The sequence below is a fragment of the Plecotus auritus genome (genome assembly GCF_963455305.1).
Source record: "Plecotus auritus genome assembly, chromosome: 6".
Taxonomy (NCBI): domain Eukaryota; kingdom Metazoa; phylum Chordata; class Mammalia; order Chiroptera; family Vespertilionidae; genus Plecotus; species Plecotus auritus.
In genome coordinates this window covers 128,330,620-128,353,714 of record NC_137773.1, presented here as the reverse complement: position 1 = coordinate 128,353,714, position 23,095 = coordinate 128,330,620, and the positions used below count along the sequence as shown (strand labels likewise).

The 23,095-nt window shown below is 48.0% G+C and overlaps 1 protein-coding gene across 1 annotated transcript in view; it reads left to right on the top strand.

Moving 5' to 3' along the window:
* The first annotated feature begins 3,565 nt into the window (after positions 1–3,565).
* PTPRG (protein tyrosine phosphatase receptor type G) overlaps positions 3,566–23,095 on the top strand; it is a 696,636-nt gene continuing 677,106 nt past the window's right edge. The window contains exon 1 of the mRNA XM_080675721.1: positions 3,566–4,353. Coding sequence (XP_080531847.1) covers positions 4,269–4,353 — 85 coding nt within the window. The 5' untranslated portion in view covers positions 3,566–4,268. The remainder of the gene's footprint in view (positions 4,354–23,095) is intronic.

Sequence of the window (23,095 nt, the reverse complement as noted above, 5' to 3'; positions counted from 1 at the left end):
TCATTGAATCGTGTGGAAACAAGTGGCCATCCCTAAGTCAAGCGGGCCAGAAGGCTGAGAGGCTCCAATTAGTCAGGGCTGGGACTCATGTCCATTCGAAGCCAGGGAGGTGGAGACGAAGAGGCAGAGGGTAGTGATGGAGGAACAAGGAGTCAAGCTCACCAAGACCATCTGGGGAGATGAGCACAAAGCAAAACTGATCGGCTATCACCAGAAGAAAAGAAATGGAAGCTGAGCAGGTAGAAAACAACAGATATTCACTTCACATTGCATGGGCTTTTGGAGCAGATAATAATAATAGCTTAAGTTTATTAAATGCTTATGAGGTGCGGCACCACTCTAAGTACTTTACTCTTTTTAACTCCTTTGAATCTTCTCAAGTGAGGAGTAGATACAGCTACTATTCTTTCCTTACAAATTAGAAAACTGAGGCACAAAGTGGTTAAGTTTCTGTAGTCAAGCAGGTATAAGAAACATCAGATCCCGACTATACTAGCTTTTACCCACCAGTCTATCCTCAAAATAGACCACCAGAGCTATGGTAGGCAGAATTCTAAGATTCCTACTCCTGGTATATAATTCCTTCTTCTGAGAGGGGTTAAGACCTGTGAATGTGATAAGATAGGCACTCTCTTCCTTAGGTTACATTATATGACAGAAGGGATGAGATGGTCATTCCCAAGACTCCTTTGTAGCTGACTACAGGGAGTCTCTTGTTGGCTTTGGAGAGGTAAGTTGCCATGTTGTGAAGGGGCCGCATGGCCTCCACTTGAGGCTGGCCTCTAGCTGAGATGGTCCCCTGGCCAACAGTTGGCAAGAGAACAGGGATCTGTCCTACAGCTACAAAGGACTCCATTCTGTCAGGAATCTGAAGGAGCTCTGAAGAGGACCCCAAGCTCTAGATGAGGATGTCTTGATTTCAGCCTAGGGAGGCCCCGAGCAGAGGACCCAGACACACCAAGCCCCCATGTCTGGCCAATGGAGCTGTGAGACTGTAAATGTGTATTGTTGTAAGCCACTGAGCTTGGGGGTAATTTTTTACACCAGAACCCCCCCTTTGTGGTCTTATCTTCCCATCAGGCCCTTGCACTCCCAGGCCCCTCACACCAACTCTCCTGGGGTGCTCACTGTGTTGTGCAGCCTGACATCCCCTGGGCGGGGTTGTAAGCATGACAGGTACCCTGCTGGCTCATTTTGTGCAGCAAAGACTTGACACAGTGTCTAATGTGTATGAGCTGTTCTGTAATTGGTTGCAGAATGAATGAAAAGGCCTCCAGTGTCGCGTGCCTATAAAATCTTACTTTGCTATGTGAACTGGTAGGCCTAGGTTGTGGTAGGGTGCTTGCAAGAACAGTATGCCTTAAAGATCAGCGTAGGGCCCTAGGACAGTCTAGGCCAGACCTAATTTGGTGTTCATTTTTAGTGTGGGCCTCCTATACTATAAGAGTAGTAGTAATTCACTCTCCAAACCCAGGTGAGGTTTCCCTCTCCTAAGCCACTTTTCCCCTCCCACACAGTTCACTGTCTTTTCAAACCATCACTCCTTTCCCATCTGGGCAGGCAGACAGGCCTCAGAATCCTAACTCTGCTTACTCACCAGCTGGGGATCCGTTATTTTGCTTCTCAGAGCAGGTTTCCTTGTCTATAAAACGGGGTTAATAATTCTTACGGCTGAGAGAATGTGTCCTTTATTTTAGGAGGTAAGATCCACAAATGTCACAGGCCTTGTCCCTTTTATTTATGCCTGTGTTCCCAGTATGCTCCGCACACAGTAAGTGCTCGGTAAATTCGATGAATGAACACTTTATGAAAAGAATTCAGCACAATGCCTGGTAGAGAGTAAACATTCACAAATGTCAGTTTTTGTGATGTGCATTTTGCAAAGGAAGAAACTCAACCTGGGTATATCTACCCAGGTGTTCTGTTCTGATTCAAATTCCACGGATTTCCCGATTTTATCCCTCAATTTAAATAAGGTAGTCAGACACACAGCGGTCATTCTAACCTCACTCAAAGCTCCCATTGAGGATGGACATCCCTTAAATACAACACTCCCCAAGAAAACTGACCCTGGCAAGCATTTAAGCGGGAGTAAGGATTTCAACAAAACCAGGAAGGGCCAAATTCCAAAGCAAACAAAGTCGACTCATTCCCCACCCTGGGCGAGGGTGTTCACTCCGGTCTGCTAAAGATAGAGGAGGGCCCTCCCCGGGAACTTCCTGGCTTTTATTAGTTTGTAATCCCAAAGGTAACTTTTCAAAGCCTTTCTTTCGAAAGTGTGGGTGTGAAACTGCTTCCCTAATCACATCTTGCAGGAGGATCGCCGAACATCTGTATATTATTTGAAAATTTAGCATCCGGTTGGGATGTTTGGGTGGGTGGGGGACCCTGCATGGTGAGATGAAACAGCAGGCGCCGTTAAAAACACGTCAAGATGGTTTTAAATAGTGGCAAAAAAATTAGGCAAAATTGTAAATGGCTAATTACCTTGGCTCAATTACACGTTTAATCAAAAGACCGCCTCCCCCACTTTTTGCACTAGAGTAAAAGAAAAATAGGGCGCATAAAAGTCTAAGCGATAAGGATCTTCTCACCAAGAGCCAAGGGACAAAACTCATTACAGATAAGCCCAGTCCTTCCATTTCCCCCGGTCGACTCTCTACGATTGCTAGAGGCTGCGGCTCCCCGGGTAGCTGCCAGGAAATCGGTGCTGCCCCGTGGGGCAGCTTTCACCTAGCCGGGGGTAGGAGGCGCACAGCCTGCGCCCTCGCCAGCGCCAAGCCGGAGTGCGGGAACCTTTCTTCCTCCTGTGGAGCGGCGAGTTGGAAAACTCTGCCACCGATGCACCGTGGCGCGGGGAAATGGGGGTCTGGATTTTGCTAGTCAAGGATCAATTTCCCTTTCCCCCACCCCCCTCACCAGCTGTGGACCCGGCCAATGGAAGCCCGAAAATAAAAAAATAAATAAATCCTCTCGCAGCTCGAGTGCAAAGGCCGCTCGGCTTTGTTTCCAGGCAGGGGAAGGGACCGGGCTGGGGGCGCGAGCAGGGAGTGAGCCGGGCGCGCCCCGCCGCGGTGCTGCCAGGGCGATGGAACACAAAAGGATACCCTGGAGCCCTAAAAAGGCAGCCTACCGCCCTCCTCCTCTCCTCAGACCCGAACTACGGTCCCCCAAGTCCCGGATCCGCGAGCAACGAGGACAGGGGGGGACCTCGCCAAGCCCGCGCAAAGCACGGCGTCTTTAAGAGCTTGAAGAACGGGTATCTGGCAAAGCCTCGCCAGTCCCGGAAGCCTCCCTTCTCTCTTTCTCCAAGACCGGGCCAGAGCCGCCCCTCGCCTGCCCCGGGGAGCGCGCGGGAAGAACGGGGCTGTGGGACCCTTCCGAGGTGGTAGCAGAGCGTGGCTGCTTTAAGAACGAGGAGGGCGCGCGCCCGCCCCTCTGGCTGCGCGCCCCCGCCGCTGCCGCGCGCCCCTGCTCGCGCGCTCCCGCCCCCACCGCCGCCGCGCGCCCCCAGCTCGCTCTCTCACTCGCCGGCTTTAAAGTCTCTGCCAGGATCCATGCTCACATGTTACTTCCTGTATGGAGGCATGGCCAGTTTCCAGCCCCGCGCTCTCCGTTCCTGCCCAGCTTGCACCGGAGCCACAACTTTCAGGAGCATGGACTGAAGGCGCCCTGGCCCCAGCGTTCCTCTGAGATCCTTTGTGTTTTCCTCCTGCCGTTTCTATTTTGGGGGGGCTCTTCGCTCCCCCCTCCTCTCTCCTCCCTTTCCCTGTTCGCAAACATGCCTCCTTCCTTCCCGGGGCCCTGGAAGGAGCTGCCTGCCTGAAGCCCGGAGACGCCGAGCCGCGCTCAGCCCTGCCGCCGCCCGCCGGCTCTCGGGCTGCGGTGCGCTGCCGACTCAACTTGGGGATCCTCGGCTGCTCGCCGCTGCCGCCTGCGGTCCCTGCCTGCCCCGGGCCCCAGGCATCGCCGCCGCCCGCCGACTCCTCGCCTTGCTCGCTCGCTTCTCTCCTTCTTGAACGGAAAGCAGCCCTTCTCCGCCGAGGATCGTCTCCAGCGTGGCTCCGCGTTACGGTCACTTTTTGAGTTTTTCCTGGGGACACTTGGCTTCCCGGATTCCAGAGGGACTTGGACCGCCGAGCGTCGGGGGCCCGTAGAACGGGCGAGCAGGGGAAGAGCCCGGGTTTAGTGGAGGCTCACACGGAGGCAAGAACTTATTCAACAAGTTTACCCCCCTGCCATCCTCTTTTCGATGTGCGTTTTCGGACATGCGGAGGTTACTGGAACCGTGTTGGTGGATTTTGTTCCTGAAAATCACCAGTTCTGTGCTCCATTATGTCGTGTGCTTCCCGGGTGAGTGCCGGCCGCCGAGGGGACGCGGCCCTGGCCGGCGAGCGCGGGGGATGCGGAGTTGTCGCGGGGGCACGGAGCTCGGGCGCTGGTCCCGGGGACCCCGGAGACAGTGGAGGGCGGGGGGCGGACGCCCGGGGAGGAGAGAGGGATCTACTCCGCTTGTTCTAATGGCGTAGGGAGGCTTGTGGTTGCGGAGGGTGGAAGAAGGGGCTGGTCGGGAAAGGGGGACAGGGGCTGTAGGGGTCTGCTCTCGCTCGGGTTTGGGAGGCCTGGGGAGCCAGAGTCGAGAGAAAAAAGGGACTTGTTCTGCTGATCCGCCGCCGTTCGTGAGAGCTCGATCTTTGGGGCTGTTGGGGGAGACTGGGACCATGGGAGAATGCCTCTGTGGGTTTGAGGGGTCCAGGGTGCGCCCCTCTCTCAAGCGGTCTTAAAGGAGCTCAGAAGGGGGGTGGGTGGGAGGGACTTGCTTTGCTGCCCACCAACCTTTGGAAAGGCTGGGTCCCAGGGGAGGGAAGCTGGAGGCTGACCGTGGACGATTGGGAATGTTGGGAGCAGTCTGCATTCTAGTCTCGCGGGCCAGGGGCGACCCCCGCTCGGCACTGGAGCGCGGGCTGCATTCCGGTGCCGGCGCGAGGCAGCCTTCCCGGGAGCGGGGGCCTGAGCACGGTGGGAGGGCAGGGAGCAGGCGGTTTAGGGAGATCTCTGGCTTCCCCAGCCCCAGCACGCGGCCCCTTCACCCCGAAACTCTGCTCGGCGGGGCTGCTCCGGTCCGGGCGCGGGGGTAGGGGGGCGTCGGCAACTAGGTTGCTGTTCGAGCCGGGGCGGATTTTTTTCCTTTCGCGCGCCTGCCTACCTTCATCTTTGCCCTTTTGCAGGCTGTTCGCGGCAGGCAGACCCAGACCCGCTCCTTTCTGGCCGGGTTAAGACAGGGACGTTATTGACCGCTGTTGAAGATAATAAGTAACCGCATATAGCAGTGTGCCCACTTCCAGCCCTCCACCAGCAGACTCCCCCCAACCCACCTTACCCTTTACCCTCGAGGAGGGCAGAGGCCATCCGCCTCCCTCTACCATCCTGCAGGCCCTCCGGGCTGCAGCTCCGAGCTCCCCTGAATCCGTCCAGCCGCCTCCTCCGGGGCGGAGGCCACGGTCTGTGCCCTAGCTGGGGAAGGGGTGGGAAGAAGGGGGCGATTCGTGTTTTTTTTTACCCTTCTGTCCCTAGGAGGCTTTTTATGCCCCTAAGGACAGAGAATCCCCTGTCTTTCTGCCTTCTCATCCACCAGCTCCACGATACCCGGAGGCGGGGGTTATCTGAAATAAAAAAAAAAGGAAACGTGCCTCGATGTTTTTTGCTCTCAGCCGCCTGCCCCCGGGCGTCCCGAGCGCTCGGTTTTGGTGCAGAGGGTCCCTCAGCTCCGTGGTGCGCCCTGCAGAGGGCACGGGCGCGTTTGCTGCCCCGGGGACCAGTAGCGAGTGTCTCCTTTGCAGGCACTGAGGTGGCCTCGAGGGGCAGAGAGGCAGAACATCGTCCTCTCTTCGGCACTCGCTGTCCCTCTGCGCATTCTCCTGCCCCTGGAGCTGCACTGAGCCTCAGCCACAGCCCAGAAACCCAGCTCGATGCTGAGAGAGGACGTGCGTCCACACTCGCCCTGAGGCCTGGGGTCTGCCCACCAGAGCCCTGCCTGCACGGGGCTGGGGCGGTGTGGACATGTCCCCTTAATGATGCCCTCTCCCCCTTCAAAGCCCACTGCTTAGTAGTGCAGTTAGTCATCCGCTCTTTCTAGACTTCTTTGCTGTGGACTTGACGGCTGAGTGAGCTCAGGTGCACACTGGGGTCGAGCTTTGTACGGGTCACGCGTTAGTGGGGGCAGTGGGAGGCAGCAGGTGAGCAGCCTTGCGAAATAGGAGGAATTTTTAATTCCACTCTGGCTTCTCCTTACGCTCGGTATGCAGTCAGTGAGTGGGCCGGCCGTGATTTTCTTTTTCCTGCTCTGAGGACGCTTGAAATCCAAAATGGGACTGCCAGTCATGCCGCCTTCGTGGGCTTGGACAGTTTTCGTCGTCCACATTTTTTTTCCGTGCCCACGTTGCGAGGTAAATGGCCCATTCCATGCCCCGGAGCCGAAAGGTGTCGAGTAGGGACAGGGGCAGTGGTGTGAGTCGCGCGGAAGCGGGGGGGGGGGGGGGGGGAGGGGGGCGGGGTCGTGGTTTGGAAAAGTGCAGCCGGCAGTGGGAACCGGGCAAAGTTAAAATGTCAGAGCCTTGGGAGACTCTCGCTTTTCGTTTTCCGAAGGTGCGGTGACGCCGCTGGACCTCAGGGGGCGCCCCCGAATCACTCGTCGGGCTCCGCCACCTCCGTGCGGTAGGCCCCGGTGGGAGCAGGAAGTCCCAGGCTCTGAGGTGCGGGTGCGCCTTCGCGGGGACCCGGCCTCACCTCTGCGCTGCTGCTTCTGGTCCGCTCTCAACCCCATGGAGGCTGAGTTCGTTTTGGGGCACCCCTTTCCCCCTTACTGACTGTAATCTGGGAGGCGTTTACCTGCTTGACACGAGGGATAAAAATGCTTCTGGTATTGGATTAGGGTTCTTGTGAGATTTTAACCAAAATCCCTTGTTAGTTATTTTGTTTGTTTCTCAGAAACTCACTAACTTTTCAGTTGCATTTGAGCTCTCGGCTGCTGTCCTCAGGAGCTGTAACTCGGGAGGGTCTGGGAACAGCCCTGGCTTGGTTTTGTCCCAGCAGATCTGAAACAGTGTCGTGTAGTCTCTCCACCAAAAAGTATGGCAGGTGTGGGACGCGCGTGGCTGTTAGTGTTTCAAGTGATATTTCCACTTTCCAGAACAGAAGTGTTATTAAACACGATATAGTACATACATAGTACATTCTTTTCATGCATCTCTGAAAAATACTCTATTATGGAAAAATATAGGAAAATGTAATGGACCCCAAGGGACCCCCACCCAGCTACAATGATCACCTCAGTCTTCCCTCTTTCATACCCCCATATCCTTCCCAACACCGCCTTATTTTACAGCACATCTTACACCTAGTTCATTTAAGCATTTGGTATTTTTTCGATAATCACTGAGAATGTAAGTGCCTCCTACAGGATATAAAATATACATCCTGAGAGGGTTAACATTTTATGTATTTTACATTCTTAAGCTCTTCAGCAGAAAGTAAAAAATTTTTTTTTTATTGATTTCTTCTCTCTTTCCGTCCTCAGAGTGAAAGCCTTCTCTTTGATTCTGATATGTTTTGTGCCCTAATTAGATTACATCCAGGAGGCTGACGTTGGAAACACTTCAGATGGATAAGCTCTCTGTGTGCTTTTGGAGATGTCAGAATTGGAGGATCCATGATTGATGTCTGGTGCCTCTCCCTCTAAGCTGTGTCTGTGTATTTGCATGTACATGCTTTAGTCCTGATGGGCATCCTTTATGACCTTCTTAGAAAAATGTGAAAGTAATATTTATAAGTCAGCTGTTGTTACTCTTAGGGATTGGCGGTTGTGGGGGGGAGAAATCATGCATTATCCCCCCACCCCCTTAAGAGTCTTGTTTGAAAATAAAGAATCTTCATCCAGTCATGAAACTGGTTCTTCTGACACAGTTAAGTAATGAAATCTTTGATGTTCCCTTCTAAACATTACTGAGTTGATGAAATTAGTACATTGCTACCTAACGGGGCTTTTTGGAAATCGAGGAAGCTGCTGTGGCTGGAGGCAGAGGTGTTACAGGAAAGGGTGGCTGAAATGAGAAAAAGAATGAGCCAATCGTGAAGCTGTGAGCATCTCCCCTTTAATTATGGACCTGTTTTCACTGAGTAAAAACTGTTGTTTATATGAAGTGGTACAGGACAGGGAATGCTGATGATTTTATGCAGCCAAACAAAACAAAAACCCTTTCAGATAGACTCATCCTTCTTTTCTGGAAAACTCCCAAGTTAATGTAGTATAATCAGGTACCTATCAGTATACCAGTGGGAATGAACTTTCTTGCCATTCATGTAAGATCATTTAAGATGCCCCGGAGCCATTGTTACTAAGGCCCCCCCTCTTCCCTCCCTCCCTCCTCCGTTTTCCTGGAAACTCCATGATCAAAAGGACAGTCTGGATCCTTACCTGAGCCGAATCTATATGAAGAAAGCAAATGAAGTGTTGCTAGTGCTTGCTTGCTTTAACCTCTTCCCTTCTATGGTGAAAGGTTTCTCTCTTTTTTAAATCTGAATTTCCATTCAGCATTTAACTTGGAGCTTGCGGTGTAGGTGTGCATTCTGAATTGCAAGTGTAAAAAATTGACGACTAACACTTTGATCCTGGGGCACATTTTTCATGTGGTCAATGTCACAAGTCATAGCTTATGGGAGAAATTCAGAATGTCGAAAATCATCTCAAAACTGCTTGATGTCCTCCCAAATAAGCTCTTCGTATGCTTTGGTTACAGGTTGACCACTCTCAGATGACAGGTTGTAATCACTGCAACTGCATTTTTGACTGGATCTGTGTAGAGAATAAAAGGTCTGCATATCTAATGATAAAGGAAGCCAAGGAAGTGTGCCCAGCTCCCATTTGTAGGTCTCCTTGGGAGCCTGATCCAGGCAAAGCTGGTTGCTACTGCCGAGGGGCTCAGGAAAGTGGGAGAGCCTGCCCCCCACAGGCACTGAGAGCTTATGTGGAATTCCGCAGCAGTCACTGAATTTGCTCCTGCATGAGGTTGCCTGGGCACACTGTTAGGCCTTCAGTAAATATTTGCAAATGATTAAAACATCTGATATCTGGGTTTCCCTGAGAATTGGGAGTGACCCGCTCACTTGCAAAGAACCAAACACAGGGCCATTGCAGTATTCTGTGTGCTTACAAGATCAAATGCACATCTGACTAGAACTATTTTTTTTTTTTTTGGTATGGTGTTTATGTGGAGTTGTGACAAAAAAATCCACTCCAAAAAAGATGTGTTTTAAAAACCCTTATTTGCCCCTATAATTCCTCTGTCTCAAATTTCCAATACCACAGAATTGTCTCTTTTAAAACATAGGTCTGGAAGTAATGTAGGTGAATTTCATTTTCAGAAGTGGTTTGCTCCTTTTAAGAAAAGGACTAAGGTTTATAGTGATGGCTGTGCAAGATTGTTTGAAGTAGCTAGAGGGCTCTGTGTGCTATTGTCTCCTTCTGTAGGGACACCTATAATTGGAGAGGCTGTTTCACCTGGCATCATTCATAGCAAAATGCTTGGTGTTTTGACTGACAGAAAACAGATCTATGTGAGATGACGTGCCAGGACTATGCAGGCTGGAAGTTTTAATGACTACACTTGGTAAGACCATTTTAAAAATTGTACAAAGTGCCTTAGCTGGTTTGTTCAGTGGTTAGAACATCAGCCTGAAGACTGAAGAGTCTAGGGTTCAATTCTGGTCAAGGGCACATATCGGTTGTGGGTTCCATCCCTGCCTGCTCCAGGCACTGGGCACCTGTAGGAGGCAACAAGTCGATGTGTCTCTCACATCAATGTTTCTCTCTCCGCCTCTAACCCTCCCTTCCACTCTCTCTAAAAAAATCAATGGAAAACATACCCTCTGGTGAGGATTAACAAAACAGAGCAACAACAAAAAAAATTAAGACAAAACAAAAAAATGTACAAAGTGCTTTTTAGGGCTAGCTGACCATGTTCCAGATGTGCCTGGTTTCTCTTTCGAAGCCCCCCCCCTCCCCCTAACTGAATTGGGTGGTGTTACTGATGTACTTGGGGTGGGAGGTGGGAGGCAACTTTCACATTGAAGAACTTCAGTATCTGTCAACCAGTTTATGAGTGACTGTATTGGTTTATCTATACTAATAAAAGGGTAATATGCTAATTAGACTGGGAGACCTTCCAGACGTCCTTCTAGACAAAGCCATGGTGGCAGGGTGGAGGCAGAGGCGGTTAGGGGCGATCAGGCCAGGAGGGGAGGGCAGTTGGGGGTGATCAGGCCAGCATGGTGGGGCAGTTGGGGGCGATCAGGCTGGTGTGTGGGGGGGCAGTTGGGGGCGAGCAGGCCTGCAGGGGGGCCAGTTAGGGGCGAGCAGGCCAGCAGGTAGAGTGTTTAGGGGCAATCAGGCAGGCAGGCAGGTGAGTGGTTAGGAGCCAGAAGTTCCGGATTGCAAGAGGGTGCAGGCCAGGCTGAGCCCCCCTCCCTCCCCCCATTCACGAATTTTGTGCACCGGGCCACTAGTAAGTATATAACAAGGAGAAGACTTTTAGGAGCCTAGAACTTGTTAGTACTTTTCATTTTCTCTCTCTCTGAAATGGCCTAGTGATTGTACCCTGATTCCTAAAGTCTTTGTGAGGGTTGAATGAGAATGCCTGCTAAAGGAGTTAGCACTGTGCATGGTAAATAGTAAGTGCTCAATAAATTAATGGTTTTTGTTTTATGTGTACTAAAGAGATTTGAACAGGAGTATGTGGAAAGAAGAAAATGAAAAGGACAACTGTATGCAAAGCAAAAACACTTACATTTTTAAATATAAACTCAAATGAAGGATTTTGTAGGTAGCTTTGCTATTGAGGGGGAGGGGGAATAAGGACTGGCCCGAGGGCATCCCACGTAAAATTAGAAAGTTGATTGCTTTTTGAGGTTTAAAGAAATGAGAAAGCCATGGTAAAGCCCACTTTTTCAGTTTAAAATGGGAAAGATGTTTTCCGCAGGTTAAAACGCGCACGTGAGCCTCAAACTCCCTGCGTGTGCGATCCTGCTTGAGAGGAGTGCTTGGTCCTGCGCCCTGGAATGCCCATTCCTCCTCTAAGGCCTCTGCATGGCAACAAGGTGAATGGGTCTCCCTGTTACTGTCATTTCAGGGTTTCCATTTTGTGGCAGTAGTGGGAAGTGAACAGTAGTTCTTGGGCGTTGCTTTGCTTTTGTACTGTGTGACTGGTGAATATCCCTGTCTCCACATTGTCCTGGAATCAGACTGGCAGAGCATAGGAGAGAACCGCACACGTGCACAGTACCTGCCCTCTAATCAGTTTTTTGCAAACTGAAATCAGCATGATGGTGTTCTGGCCAAACGAAAAAGTGTGATTTTAAATTACTTGACTTAGCTATTTTTGTAGCGAAGTGACACAGTTGGCTACAGAAATCTAGCAACTGAAACAAAAGAAATGAAAGCACAGTTCATGTAATATGTGACACTTCCATGTAAGAAAAGAGGACAACTGGTCTTATTTTTGGGTCTGTGATACTATTTTTCTTTTTAAATTTAGTTAAATTAAAATATTTCCCTTCACCATTTACCCCCCTCCCAATACCCTCCTGTTCCCCTGCCATCACCACACTGTTGTCTATGTCCATGAATTCTTTTTCTTTTTTTTCCTTTTTTCCTTAATCCCTCCACCCTCCCCAACACCCCTATGTAATACTATTTTTCTAATGAGAAGCAGGTTGTTGATTGGTATCGCGGAGGGTATACTTTTTTTTAAAAAAATTTCTTTATTGGTTAAGGGATTACATATTTGTCCTCATTCCCCCATTACTTTCCCACCCCCCCACTCCTGCCCTCACGGAGTGTATACTTTTGAGGAATTTATTTATACCAGTTTTATATGAATCCAAGAGGTATCTGAGCTTTCACACTGCTGCAGCCCCATAAATTCCACAATGCACTTAAATCAGATAAACTCAGCCCTCGCTGGTTTTGCTCAGTGGATAGAGCGCCGCCCTGTGGACTTAAGGGTCCCAGGTTTGATTCTGGTCAAGGGCACATGCCCAGGTTGCCGGCTTGATCCCCAGTATGGGGCATGCAGGAGGCAGCTGATCAATGATTCTCTCTCATCATTGATATTTCTATCTCTCTCTCCCTCTCCCTTCCTCTCGGAAGTCAATAAAAATATATAAAAAAAATCAGATAAGCTCATCCATTTGGAATGATTTGGATAAGGGGTACAGCCATAGGCAATTTACCAAATACAAAAGCATAGCCTAAATGAGTGAGGAAACATGGACTTTTTAAGAGTCAAGTTAGTTCTGAATTGCCAAAGGATTTCTTTACAAAGCAGTGGTTATTTGTAAATGAGTTCTGTTCATTTAAAAAAATATATCACTTGTCCTGAAGTTTTTGGATTTAGTGAGTGGGGAGGCTCTGAACCAGCCGAGGGATTGGCTGTGTCACTGACTAGCTGGGCTGCCTTGGACAAATGACCCAGCATCTTGTGGAAGTGGGGTTGGGTGGTATTGGGGTCCTGGCAGTCCCAGATATACACGCTTTATTCAGGAACCGCATTAGGACCCCAGAGGCCCAGGTTGAAACTCTTGATCTGTTGCAGCAATGTTACCTGGGAAAAGTGGGCCTTGGTTTTTTAATCTCTAAAATGGGAACAATGGTTCTAATAGCCCACACTTACCAAGTGCTGTGCCTAAACCATGGCTGAGACAGCTAAAGCTGGAGGAGGTGCTCACTGTCCAAGGTCACCCCTGTAATAAGTGGGGGTGGCTATAACATACCTCCCGCAGGATTACTTTGAATTTCAGACTGGTTGCTGTTTGATTGGAAGCTTTTTTTCCTACTTGCACAGGAAGGCCAATTAAAAGACCAACCCATGTAAGTAGGTACCGTAAGCACTGGGTGAAGTAAAGGTGTCTTCCTGCTTGCTACAATTAAGTAAGAGTAATGCAATTAGTATAGGATTTTATTTGATTATATTGAAGAGATGACCTTTCAGCAAACTATGTTAGCTTCTGAATAGGCTGTTAATAACTGTGGATAGAGTGAGTTTGTTGGTGGTGAGTTCTTCTGACTCTTCAAAATGATCTAAATTGATTTAGTTTATAATTTGAGAACTTAGTTTGGGGCATTGAAAATGGTTTATAATAATGTGGTGTTATTATCACATATATCACTTAAGTGTGGTGTGGGCTGCAGGCTCTGAATCACGATTCGGGAAAAGGTTTGAAGTAGTTGTACTTGCCCGAGTGGTTTGGGCTCTGGATTTTTCCTTTGGACTGTAGATCCAGCCATGGGAGCCAGCCAAGCTGGTTGTGGGATCTGGCTGGGCAAGACCCTGGGTTCCTTTGGGGTTGTTTTCTTTACCCTGAACTAAACACTTCTGAAATTCTGCTGGAATTTTAGGATTGTTGATTCCAGGCTGGGCAGTTGGGAAGGCTTGTGATCTTTCTGCAACATGCAAGTCAAGTGCCCAGTGCATGTTAGATTCTGATCTGTGAGTCTACTTCTCCTTGACTTTCCTCTGAGAGTTTTTGCTTCCTGAGGCGCTGTCTAAAACCCTTTGATGATCTTGCTAACTTTGCTACAGAATAGCCTCAGGGAGCAGCCAACTGGGTTGTGAGTGGATCTTGGTTAATGGAATGCCTTTAAGTTATTTTCTTTTTTCTTTTTTTTTTTTTTTTTTAACATTAAACCTTATTTCACCTGGAGTGCAGGTAAAAAACGGAGGTTTGCTCATGCCAACGAAGTTAATGTGTGGCCTTTAAAAGTAATGTGGTGCATGAACAGGATAGCGGTGGCAGATTTTGTTACCTAAAAAGAGAACAGGAGGCTGATTTTGGATCTTTTGTCTTACACTGGTCGTGAGAAATGGAGAAGAGGTCATTTGACTTGCCTGGAGTTCTGCAGGGGCATCTGGCCAGCAGGGGCTGTCTTGGGCCATATTGTGTTGAAAAGAAAAAATTGAATTAAAAATTGGGGCATTTCATATTCTTGCTCTCAACTTGCGTGGCACACTATGGGTGGACAGTGACGACCCAAACAGATGGAAATTCCTGCCCTGGTCCGGGCTCACATAGAAGTCTGAGTTACTCCCGAAGCAGCTGGAAGGCATTGCAACTGAGGCCCTGTGTTCTTGCTTGGCAACAACAGTGACCTGGGGTTAAATGGTGGCTTCCCCCTGAGACGGGCACTCGCCTGGCCCACAGTGGTTATTTACAACACTCAGCTGGTCCCTAGAGGTGTTTGCCTCCTGCATTCAGGTGATTTCTAGATTTGCACCTGAGGGACAGGTTATTTAGTTATTTATTTACTTGCTTGTTTGGGGTTTTGTATTACCTGAGTTGGGTGTGTGTAAATGTGTCTGTGGGCCCATGTGCTAGTGTGAGCAGGTGTATCACTAGTTGATGAAATGACTTAATTCCTCTCAGTCTGATCTCAGTTATCCTGGTTGTGTCTTTTTATTTTTTTATTTTTTGCTTTGCAAATGCCTGCTATTTGGATATTTCACAGTAATGCGGTGGCTTCTACATGGCTGTTGGCTGTGTTTTGTAAAATCTCTTATTTAAGAAATAGCTGCCTTGGTCACTTTCTTGTTTTCAAATCACCTAAGAAGAAGGTGATATTGGGGGGGAGGGATGGGAAGAGAGAAAAGGACACTGACCAATGTAGTAGCATTTGAGTAAATTAATATTAGAGATATCATCATATTAGTTGATCCCTCCGCAAAGATCTTTTTTTCACATAATATTCCTGACCCACTTATTTTTTTGCACATGAAACCTATGGATTTCTCACATATGATAAAAACATCACATATCTTTTTAATATGCTTTTATTGTTTTTTTTTTAGAGAGGCAGGAAGGGAGAGGGGACAGAGAGAGAAACATCAGTGATGAGAGAGAACATTGATTGGCACCTCCTGCCTGCCTCCTATTGGGGATCAAGTCCCAAACCCGGGCATGTGCCCTAATTGGGAATCAAAACATGGCCTCCTGGTTCATAGGTCGATACTCAACCACTGAGCCATGCTGGCTGGGCAAGATATATTCCAGTTAGAGTTCAGATGTTTATGAGGCAGTTGGGTTATGTTTTTATGGTTCAAACGTTTTCGTTTTTTTTTGTCTTATGAAATAATTTAGGCTAAATTTTGTGAATATGGTTTTCATTGCATTAGAAGTGGCTTCGCTTTTGGGTTGACCTGGGAAAAGTAGGCATTCTCACTTGTGCTTTGGTTGTTATAGATATGAGGCGTTGAAGAGGGCAGCAGAGCTTGCATGAGCTGATTGTAGAACAAGAAGATGAATATTGATCTATTGCCTAGTAAAGGCTTTGGGTAGGTTGGTTTACGACAGGGTGGGGAATGTGCCATATGACACCTGCGAAATCATTTGGTCTGGCCCTGCCAAGGCATTAGGGATGACTTAATTAAATGTTTGACCAAATAGAGCAGGCTAATTTTTAAGTTGATAATTTTGCATGGCCCTCGAATGATGTTAAAAATATCCAAATGGCTCTTGGCAGAAAAAAGGCTCCCCACCCCTGCTGTAGGAGAAGGGCTTGTCTGGACTGGCTGTTTTTCCTTGCTTGACAAATGTTGGTTGACCATCTTGTCTAATGTCCTCAATTAGACACATGTTGGCTGGTGCATCGTGGAGCTAAGTTTTCTAGAACATGTTGCGAGTCCTATTTTATTGCCTGCCCTATTTTATTTCTCTCCCATCCAGTTGTTTTCTCTTTGAAACTAGTCATTTTCTCTGCTTATATGATTACAAAGACTATGAGTGAAGGGTGCAGAAAATCACTTGACAGTTTTAGGCCCTCGTTTTCTCAGTTGGTCAGTTGCACAGAAGTTGCTGAAATTATTGCGTGTGATAGAGGGTGGATAACTTGGCATTCTAGTTCTTTCGTGACTTGCTGTTGTTAATCCTCACGCAAGGATATTTTTCCATTGATTTTTGTTTTTGTTTTTTTTTTAGAGAGATTGGAAGGAAGGGGGACAGAGAGAGAAACATTGACTGGTTGCTTCCTGCAAGTGCCCCGACTGGGTCAGGGGATTGAGCCTGCCATCGAGATACATGCCCTTGACCAGAACTGAACCTGAGGCTCTTCAGTCTGCAAGCAGATACTCTAACCACTGAGCAAATGGGCTAGGATGTGATTTAAAAAATGTATTTTTATTTAAAAAATATATTATTATTGATTTCAGAGAAGAAGGGAGAGGGAGAGAGACAGAAACATTAATGATGAGAGAATCAGTGATTGGCTGCTTCCTCCACGCCCCACACTGGGGATCGAGTCCACAATTGCGCATGTGCCCTGGTTGTGACCTCCTGAGTCATAGGTCGTTGCTCAAACACTGAGCCACACCGGCTAAGCTAGGTTGTGATTTTTAAAAGGAAAACTCTGTTATTATTGAAACATCTTAACGGATGCAAGGGAATTGCTTTGCTGGTTCTTGAGATTTCTGCCTTCACTCATTATGCTAAGTGGAAGGAAAATTGATTTCTGGAGAATCTGAACGAATTGTAAGCACTCTGACTAGCTAAACAAAGGAGTTTGTGGAAATCACTCTTTTATGCCTTGGGACTTTAATAGGGTTTTGAGGAAATGAGACTTGAGACAGGTGGATTTTGATGAAAGAGGCTGTGGCAAATACATGTTTTCTGAATTGCAAAGATCTGTCAATCAGGTTAAGTACCTGACCAAAGTTAATGAATCCTAGCTTTGTTCTTTACTAACTTGGGCCAGTTACTTAACTTTATTGGTTTTCTCATCTGTAAAATGGGGAGTTTAAACCTCCTAGACTCTCTAGGACCTAGAGTCCTTGGGAAGATTAAATGAAATGGTGTGTGCAAAGCACCAGAATAGCATTAGGTACACAGGATGTTACAAATGGTACCTGTTTTTGTTTGTGTGTGTGTGTTTTTTAATATCCTCTCCTGAGTATATTTTTCCCATTGCTTAGCAAAGTGGATGGAAAGCTGGGGGGACAGGGGAGGGAGAAGAGGAGAGAGAAACATTGATGTGAGAGAGATACATTGACCAGTTGCCTCCTGCACACACCCCACCAGAGGTGGGAAGCAAACCCGAAACCCAGATACGTGCCCTTAACAGGGAATCCAACCTTTGGTGTGTGAGGTGACGCTCTAACCACTGAGCACCGGCCAGGGCATGCTACCTGTTTTTAATAGCTGTTTCTTAAAGTTTATGAAATCAGTACTTCCTTAAGAATGCTCTCAGTTAATGCCATGCAACTCTGTGAAGACATAGGAGAGCTGGAGCGCAGGGAGAGTGGCGATCCCACAGTTAAAGAAGTGGTGGAATTGAAATTTGAACTTGGCTTTCTGGATGCTGTCATGTTTCTCAGATAGCAGAGCAGGTGGTGGATGAATTTAAGGTGCACATGGTTACTTAGGAACATTTTCTTTTTTTAATGTTCCTTTTACCTTCATTTAAAAAAATGTTTTTATTGATTTTAGAGAGAGAGGAAGGGAGAGGAGAGATAGAAACATCAGTGATGAGAGAGAATCATTGATGGGCTCCCTTCTGCATGTCCCCCACCAGGGATCAAGCCCGGGTCAACCCGGGCACATGCCCTGACGGGGAATCGAACTGGCGACCTCTTGGTGGATGGGTCAACACTCAACCACTGAGCAACACCGGCTGGGTATGGAATATGTTCTATTATCAGAGTTGTTTTTTTTTAATGTATTTTTAAATTTTTGTTAATCCTCACCTGAGGATACCTTTCCATTGATTTTTAGAAAGAGTGGGAGGAAGAGGGAGAAACAGAGAGAAACATCGATGTGAGAGAGACACATCGATTGGTTGCCTTCTGTACACACCCCAACCAGGGCTGGGAACCTGCAACCAAAGTATGTGCCCTTGACCGGAATTGAACCCAGGACCCTTCAGTCTGTGGGCCAACACTCTATCCACAGAGCCAAACCGGCTAGGGCTTGTCAGAGACTTCTTAAAGATGGCTATTAGGTTTTAATTTGCTCTGTATGCCCCCAGCTTGAAGAATAGGTTTAGAGCTACTTTTGGTATTTTCGTTATTGCAATTATTTGTCTGGGTATGATGTATATGCCTTGCTATATATTTCTGTGTTAATGTGGGACCTGTCATGTCCCCTGTGTTCATATGGATGAAGACATTCAGTGAACATCTGCAGCACAGATTTTGTCTTCTTGTCTCTGTGTTCTTTATAGTTTTTCTTCATAGGGATTGGAGATCGACATTTGAAGGTTCCCATGCCCATAGCTGTGGCAGACATTGCTAATCGATCACAGATTTCTTCCCCTCCTAACACCGGATCTGTGTCTTAGAATGTTTTGCAAGAGTTGGCCTGGGAGAGGACTTTTGTGCCATCTCTTGCTATACTGAGACATGTTAGCCAACCTTCGAAAATATAAGGAGAAGCTATCCATGGGGCTTTTATATCTTTGCAAATAGGTTTGCTGCTACGCGGACAATTTTTAAGCCATAGAACTATTTTGAAATTGACCTGAAAGAGCAGGTATCAATAGCAAGTACCATGCACAAAGGTTTCCTGATCCATGAAATTGATTTGGGCTCATATTTGACTCACATCCTATATAATAAAAGCCTAATATGCAAATTGTCCCCTCAGGCGGTCATTCAACAGGGAGTACTACCATTCGCTATGACGTGTGCTCACCATCAGGGGGTGGTGCGAAACATTGTGGGCTTTGGTGACACGGTGCTGTCAGTGGGTGGCAGTGGAGACGCTGCCAGCCCTGATGGGCCGCAATGAGAGCGGGACCGTGGCAGGATGGTGGAGCAGGTGAGCGGGTGGTGCCAGGCCAAGGCAGGGTGCCAGGCTGGGCTATGGGGCTGTGAGGCTGGGGGCACCAGCTGGGGCCCAATCTCTGCAGGCTGCCTGGAGGGACCCCACCCTTGCACGAATTTGTGCACTGGGCCTCTAGTTCAGGGGAACTCAAACTTTTTAAACAGGGGGCCAGTTCACTGTCCCTCAGACTGTTGGAGGGCCGGACTATAGTTTAAAAAAAAAAACCTGTGAACAAATTCCTATGCGCACTGTGGGCCCGGGACAAGTCGGCTGCTAAGCAGGACAGGCAGCGGCACCCGGCAGGCTGGATAAATGTCCTCGGCGGGCTGCATGTGGCCCGCGGGCCGTAGTTTGAGGACTCCTGCTCTAGTTCATTTATAAGGGGGGAGCGGGAAATCCAGTCTTTTGATGGTGGTTGCATCATCGTCTAATAGGTGAGCTCTATTAATGGTGGTTTAGGGATCTAAAATTAGTGGTTTATTTTTCCTTTCTTCAAAGCCCAGAGGTTTTGCATCAGATTATAGCTCTTGTAGGACTGTTTGCATTCCAAAGTGACACCTTTCTGAATTCTTAGCTATTTAAGTAGAAGCTTCAACCACTCATTGGTTGTGACTCAGGGTTGAGCCTCCTGGATGCATGGCCAATAAAGGGCAATTTTTCTTTATTGAGGCCCAAGTTTTTATTTTTAGTTAGTCAAGCTCATACCAGATCCAAGCGCTGGACTGCAGGTTATTACCAGCGGGGCAGGCTTTCACACACTGGATTTGGTGGGGTGGGTTGGGCGGTAGTCTCTGCATCCCTACAGCCTAGCGATGTCCTTTTAGGATGTTTGGTTTCTTTGTCCAACGGAATGTTAAAAGGGTGGCTCTTCCAAGAGGAGTAAATACTCTGTACTCGCCAACCTGCTACTTAATTTGAAATGGAAAATAAGGAGAATGTGAGACAGATAAAACACTTTTACCAGAAAGGTCAGGTCTGCCCAGAGGGCTTCTAGCATTGGGTCCCGGTTGCATCTGCAGGCGGAGAACTTGGGCAAGGGAGGCTGATGCTGGGGAGGGAAGCAGCAGGCCGGCTGGGAAGACCTGCCCCCGGGAATTGTTTTCAGGTTCTGGATGGGAATGCTTCCTTGGCAGGCTGGACACATGCCTTTTGTTTGGTGCAGGTGATAAGAATCTGGGTTCTATGAGGGATAAACAAGGATGTTGAAGTCTTAAAGTTAGGCGGGTATTAAAGCCGCCTTCCTGGGTCCTCAGGCCCCACCCCACGCCTGCCTTGGAACCCAGGGGAGAGGTCAGGAGGGCAGCTGCGCCAGGACCACAAGGGAAAGGGGAGAAAAGGAGTTCTCCGAGGGCTTTCTCATAGTCTTCAGCAGAGGCAGATTTCAGCGTGACTCTTACAGGAAAGTAGTCTCCAGACCTATCGGTCCACAGCGCTTTAGCGTTCCCCTTGTCAAGTTGTCAAGGCAAACCCCCTTTTAGGGATGGTGTGATCACCTGATTGACACCTGTGTCGGCCATTACTGACAGCTGCCTCCTCCCCGTCCTTCCACTGGATCTGGGGTTTCAATCCTGTGTAGTGTTTTCCACTGTGAGCCCTGATAGCACCCCACTCCCCAGCCAGTCCTGCAGAGGTGAGGCAGGGTATCTGGAAATTCTGCTGCTATTCCTTTTACAGGCGTTTTTACAATGTGGCGTGGCTAACATAAAGGACTGTTTATTGAGTACCTACTATGAGCACGGCAGGCCTCATGCTAGGGGCTGGACACGCCTTATCTGAAATTCATCCTTGATTTCCCAGGTGTGCAAATACAATTTTTGCTCAGTTAAGAGACTTGCCCAGCTGGGGTAGTTTTGAAAGTGGTAGAATCTGGCTTCTGACCCCAAAGCCAATGATCTTTTCCTTAACCTGGCGCTCCTGCTGATACACAGATGACCAGCTCTGCGCGGCTTGTGAAATGCACTTAGTGGACTGAACTCTGGGTACTTTAAGGCTGATAGCTGGGTTCTGAAAAGGGCAAAGACCAGGTAAGTGAGGCCTGAAGTCTAACTTGAAGAGATCTCTTAATTTTTCCCTACTTGACCATTGTAGGGAAACATAGAATAGGGTCAGTTCTTTTTTTGTATTCTGACATAGGGTTGATGAAATACTAGAATGATTTTAAACCCAATAAATGCAACGTTAATAAAGGTAAGAGAAAAAGCCTCCTTGGGTAAGAGTAAAGTAAAAGGACTTAAAGATTATTACATCAGTACCTCCTTATCTGAGGTTTCACTTTCTGTGGTTTCAGTTACCCACTGTCAACTGCGGTTCGAAAAAATTAAATGGAAAATTCCAGAAACGGTCAGTTTAACACTGTGTGCGGTTCTGAGTAGTGTGATGAAATCTCACACCATCTCGTGTGAATCATCCCTTTGTCCAGCCTATGCACGCTGTGTACATGACCCACCTGTTAGTCACTGTAGCTGTCTCAGTTATCAGACTAGAGGCCCGGTGCACGAATTTGTGCACAGATGGGGTCCCTCGGACTGGCTGACGATCGGGGCCAATGGAGGGGGGGCAGCCTGCTGGGGGAAGGGACAGTGGGAGGTTGGCCGGCCACGGAAGGTTGGCTGTGGGAGTGCACTGACCACCAGGGGGCAGCTCCTGTGTTGAGCATCTGCCCCCTGGTGGTCAGTGCATGTCATAGCAACCGGTCAATCGGTTGTTTGGTCGCTTAGGCTTTTATATATATAGATATTTTGAGAGAGAGACCACATGTAACTTGTGTTACAGTATATTTTTATAATTGTTTTATTATTAGTTACTATTGTTAATCTCTTATTGTGCCTAATTTATAAATTAAACTTTATCATAGGTGTGTATGTATAGGAAAAAAACATACTATATATGGGGTTCAGTACTATCTGTGATTTCAGGCACCCACTAGGGGTCTTGGAACGGATTTCTTGTGGATAAAGAAGGACTACTATATTTCCCTTTGGCTTCAGAAGCCTTTCAGGAGCACTTCATGAATTACCTTGGGTAACAGGATATAATCCAGAGGACTTGTTTTCAAGGTACTGTGTGGTTTCTACTGGTTTCTGGGTAGTTACAGCGAAGTGGTGTCTTTGATGTGGGGGAAATATTTGTGTTTCCTTCACTGCTGTCTTGGTCCCAGAGCACAGCAAACACACGATCTCTACCTCTGACTTTTCCAAGGCTTTGGGGCTTGGTTCACTCGTGTATTTTTATTGATGATGTTTTGGGTGCTATCTACAGCCAAGGAAGAAACCAGGTAGTTGGGGCTGAATTTGTACCTTTTCTTCCTTGGTGGTGGATGTGTCTAAAGGCTGGGTAGCTCTCGGTTAGTTCTGTCCTAGAGGATCTGTTGTAAATCTCGAGTCATCAGTTCCCTGCGAGAAAGCTGCCAAGGTTTGTTTTCTTTTTTTTCTTTCTTGCTATGCCAGCTAATTAGTTCCAGACACTAGCTAATCAGACAACAAGCGCAGGAGCTCAGGGGTGACAAGGAAGGTCAAATCAGTTGTCTTTCTCCATACAACCAAAGCCCCAGTTTTAAAGGCAAGTAATGGGTCCCAGGCAAATATTAGTGGAAATTCTATGTGTTTAGTACTTTGCTTGATGCATGGGGGTTCTAAAAATGTGTGTGAATTGGGGAAATAAGATAAAGCCCCCTAAAACAGCTTGCCTAGCTGTGTAAAACTGGAGATACACTAAAATGCTGAAATACTGATTCAGTTACTAAGTATTCAGGAACGACAGTGTATTGAGAAACATGCCTTCCTGGGAGTGGTTGCTTTATAAACCTTTGGAAACCTCGCTGGTATTTTCTACTAGAGGCCCAGAGCCTGAGATTCATGCACTGGGGGTGGGGGATGTCCCTCAGCCCGGCCTGCGCCCTCTTGCAGTCCAGGAGCCCGCAGGGTATGTCCGACTGACGGCTTAGGCCCACTTCCCACGTAGGAGCGCACTGACCACCAGGGGGCAGCTCCTGCACTGAGCATCTACCCCCTGGTGGTCAGTGCTCGTCATAGCAACTGGTTGTTCTGCCGTTCAGTCAATTTGCATATTAGCCTTTTATTATACAGGACTAGAGGCCCAGTGCACGAAATTCGTGCAGGGGGCTGTCCCTTAGCCTGGCCTGCACCCTCTCCAATCCAGGACCTCTTGGGGGATGTTTGACAGCCATATGGCAGCAGTTAGACATCCCTCTCGCAATCCGGGACTGCTGGCTCCT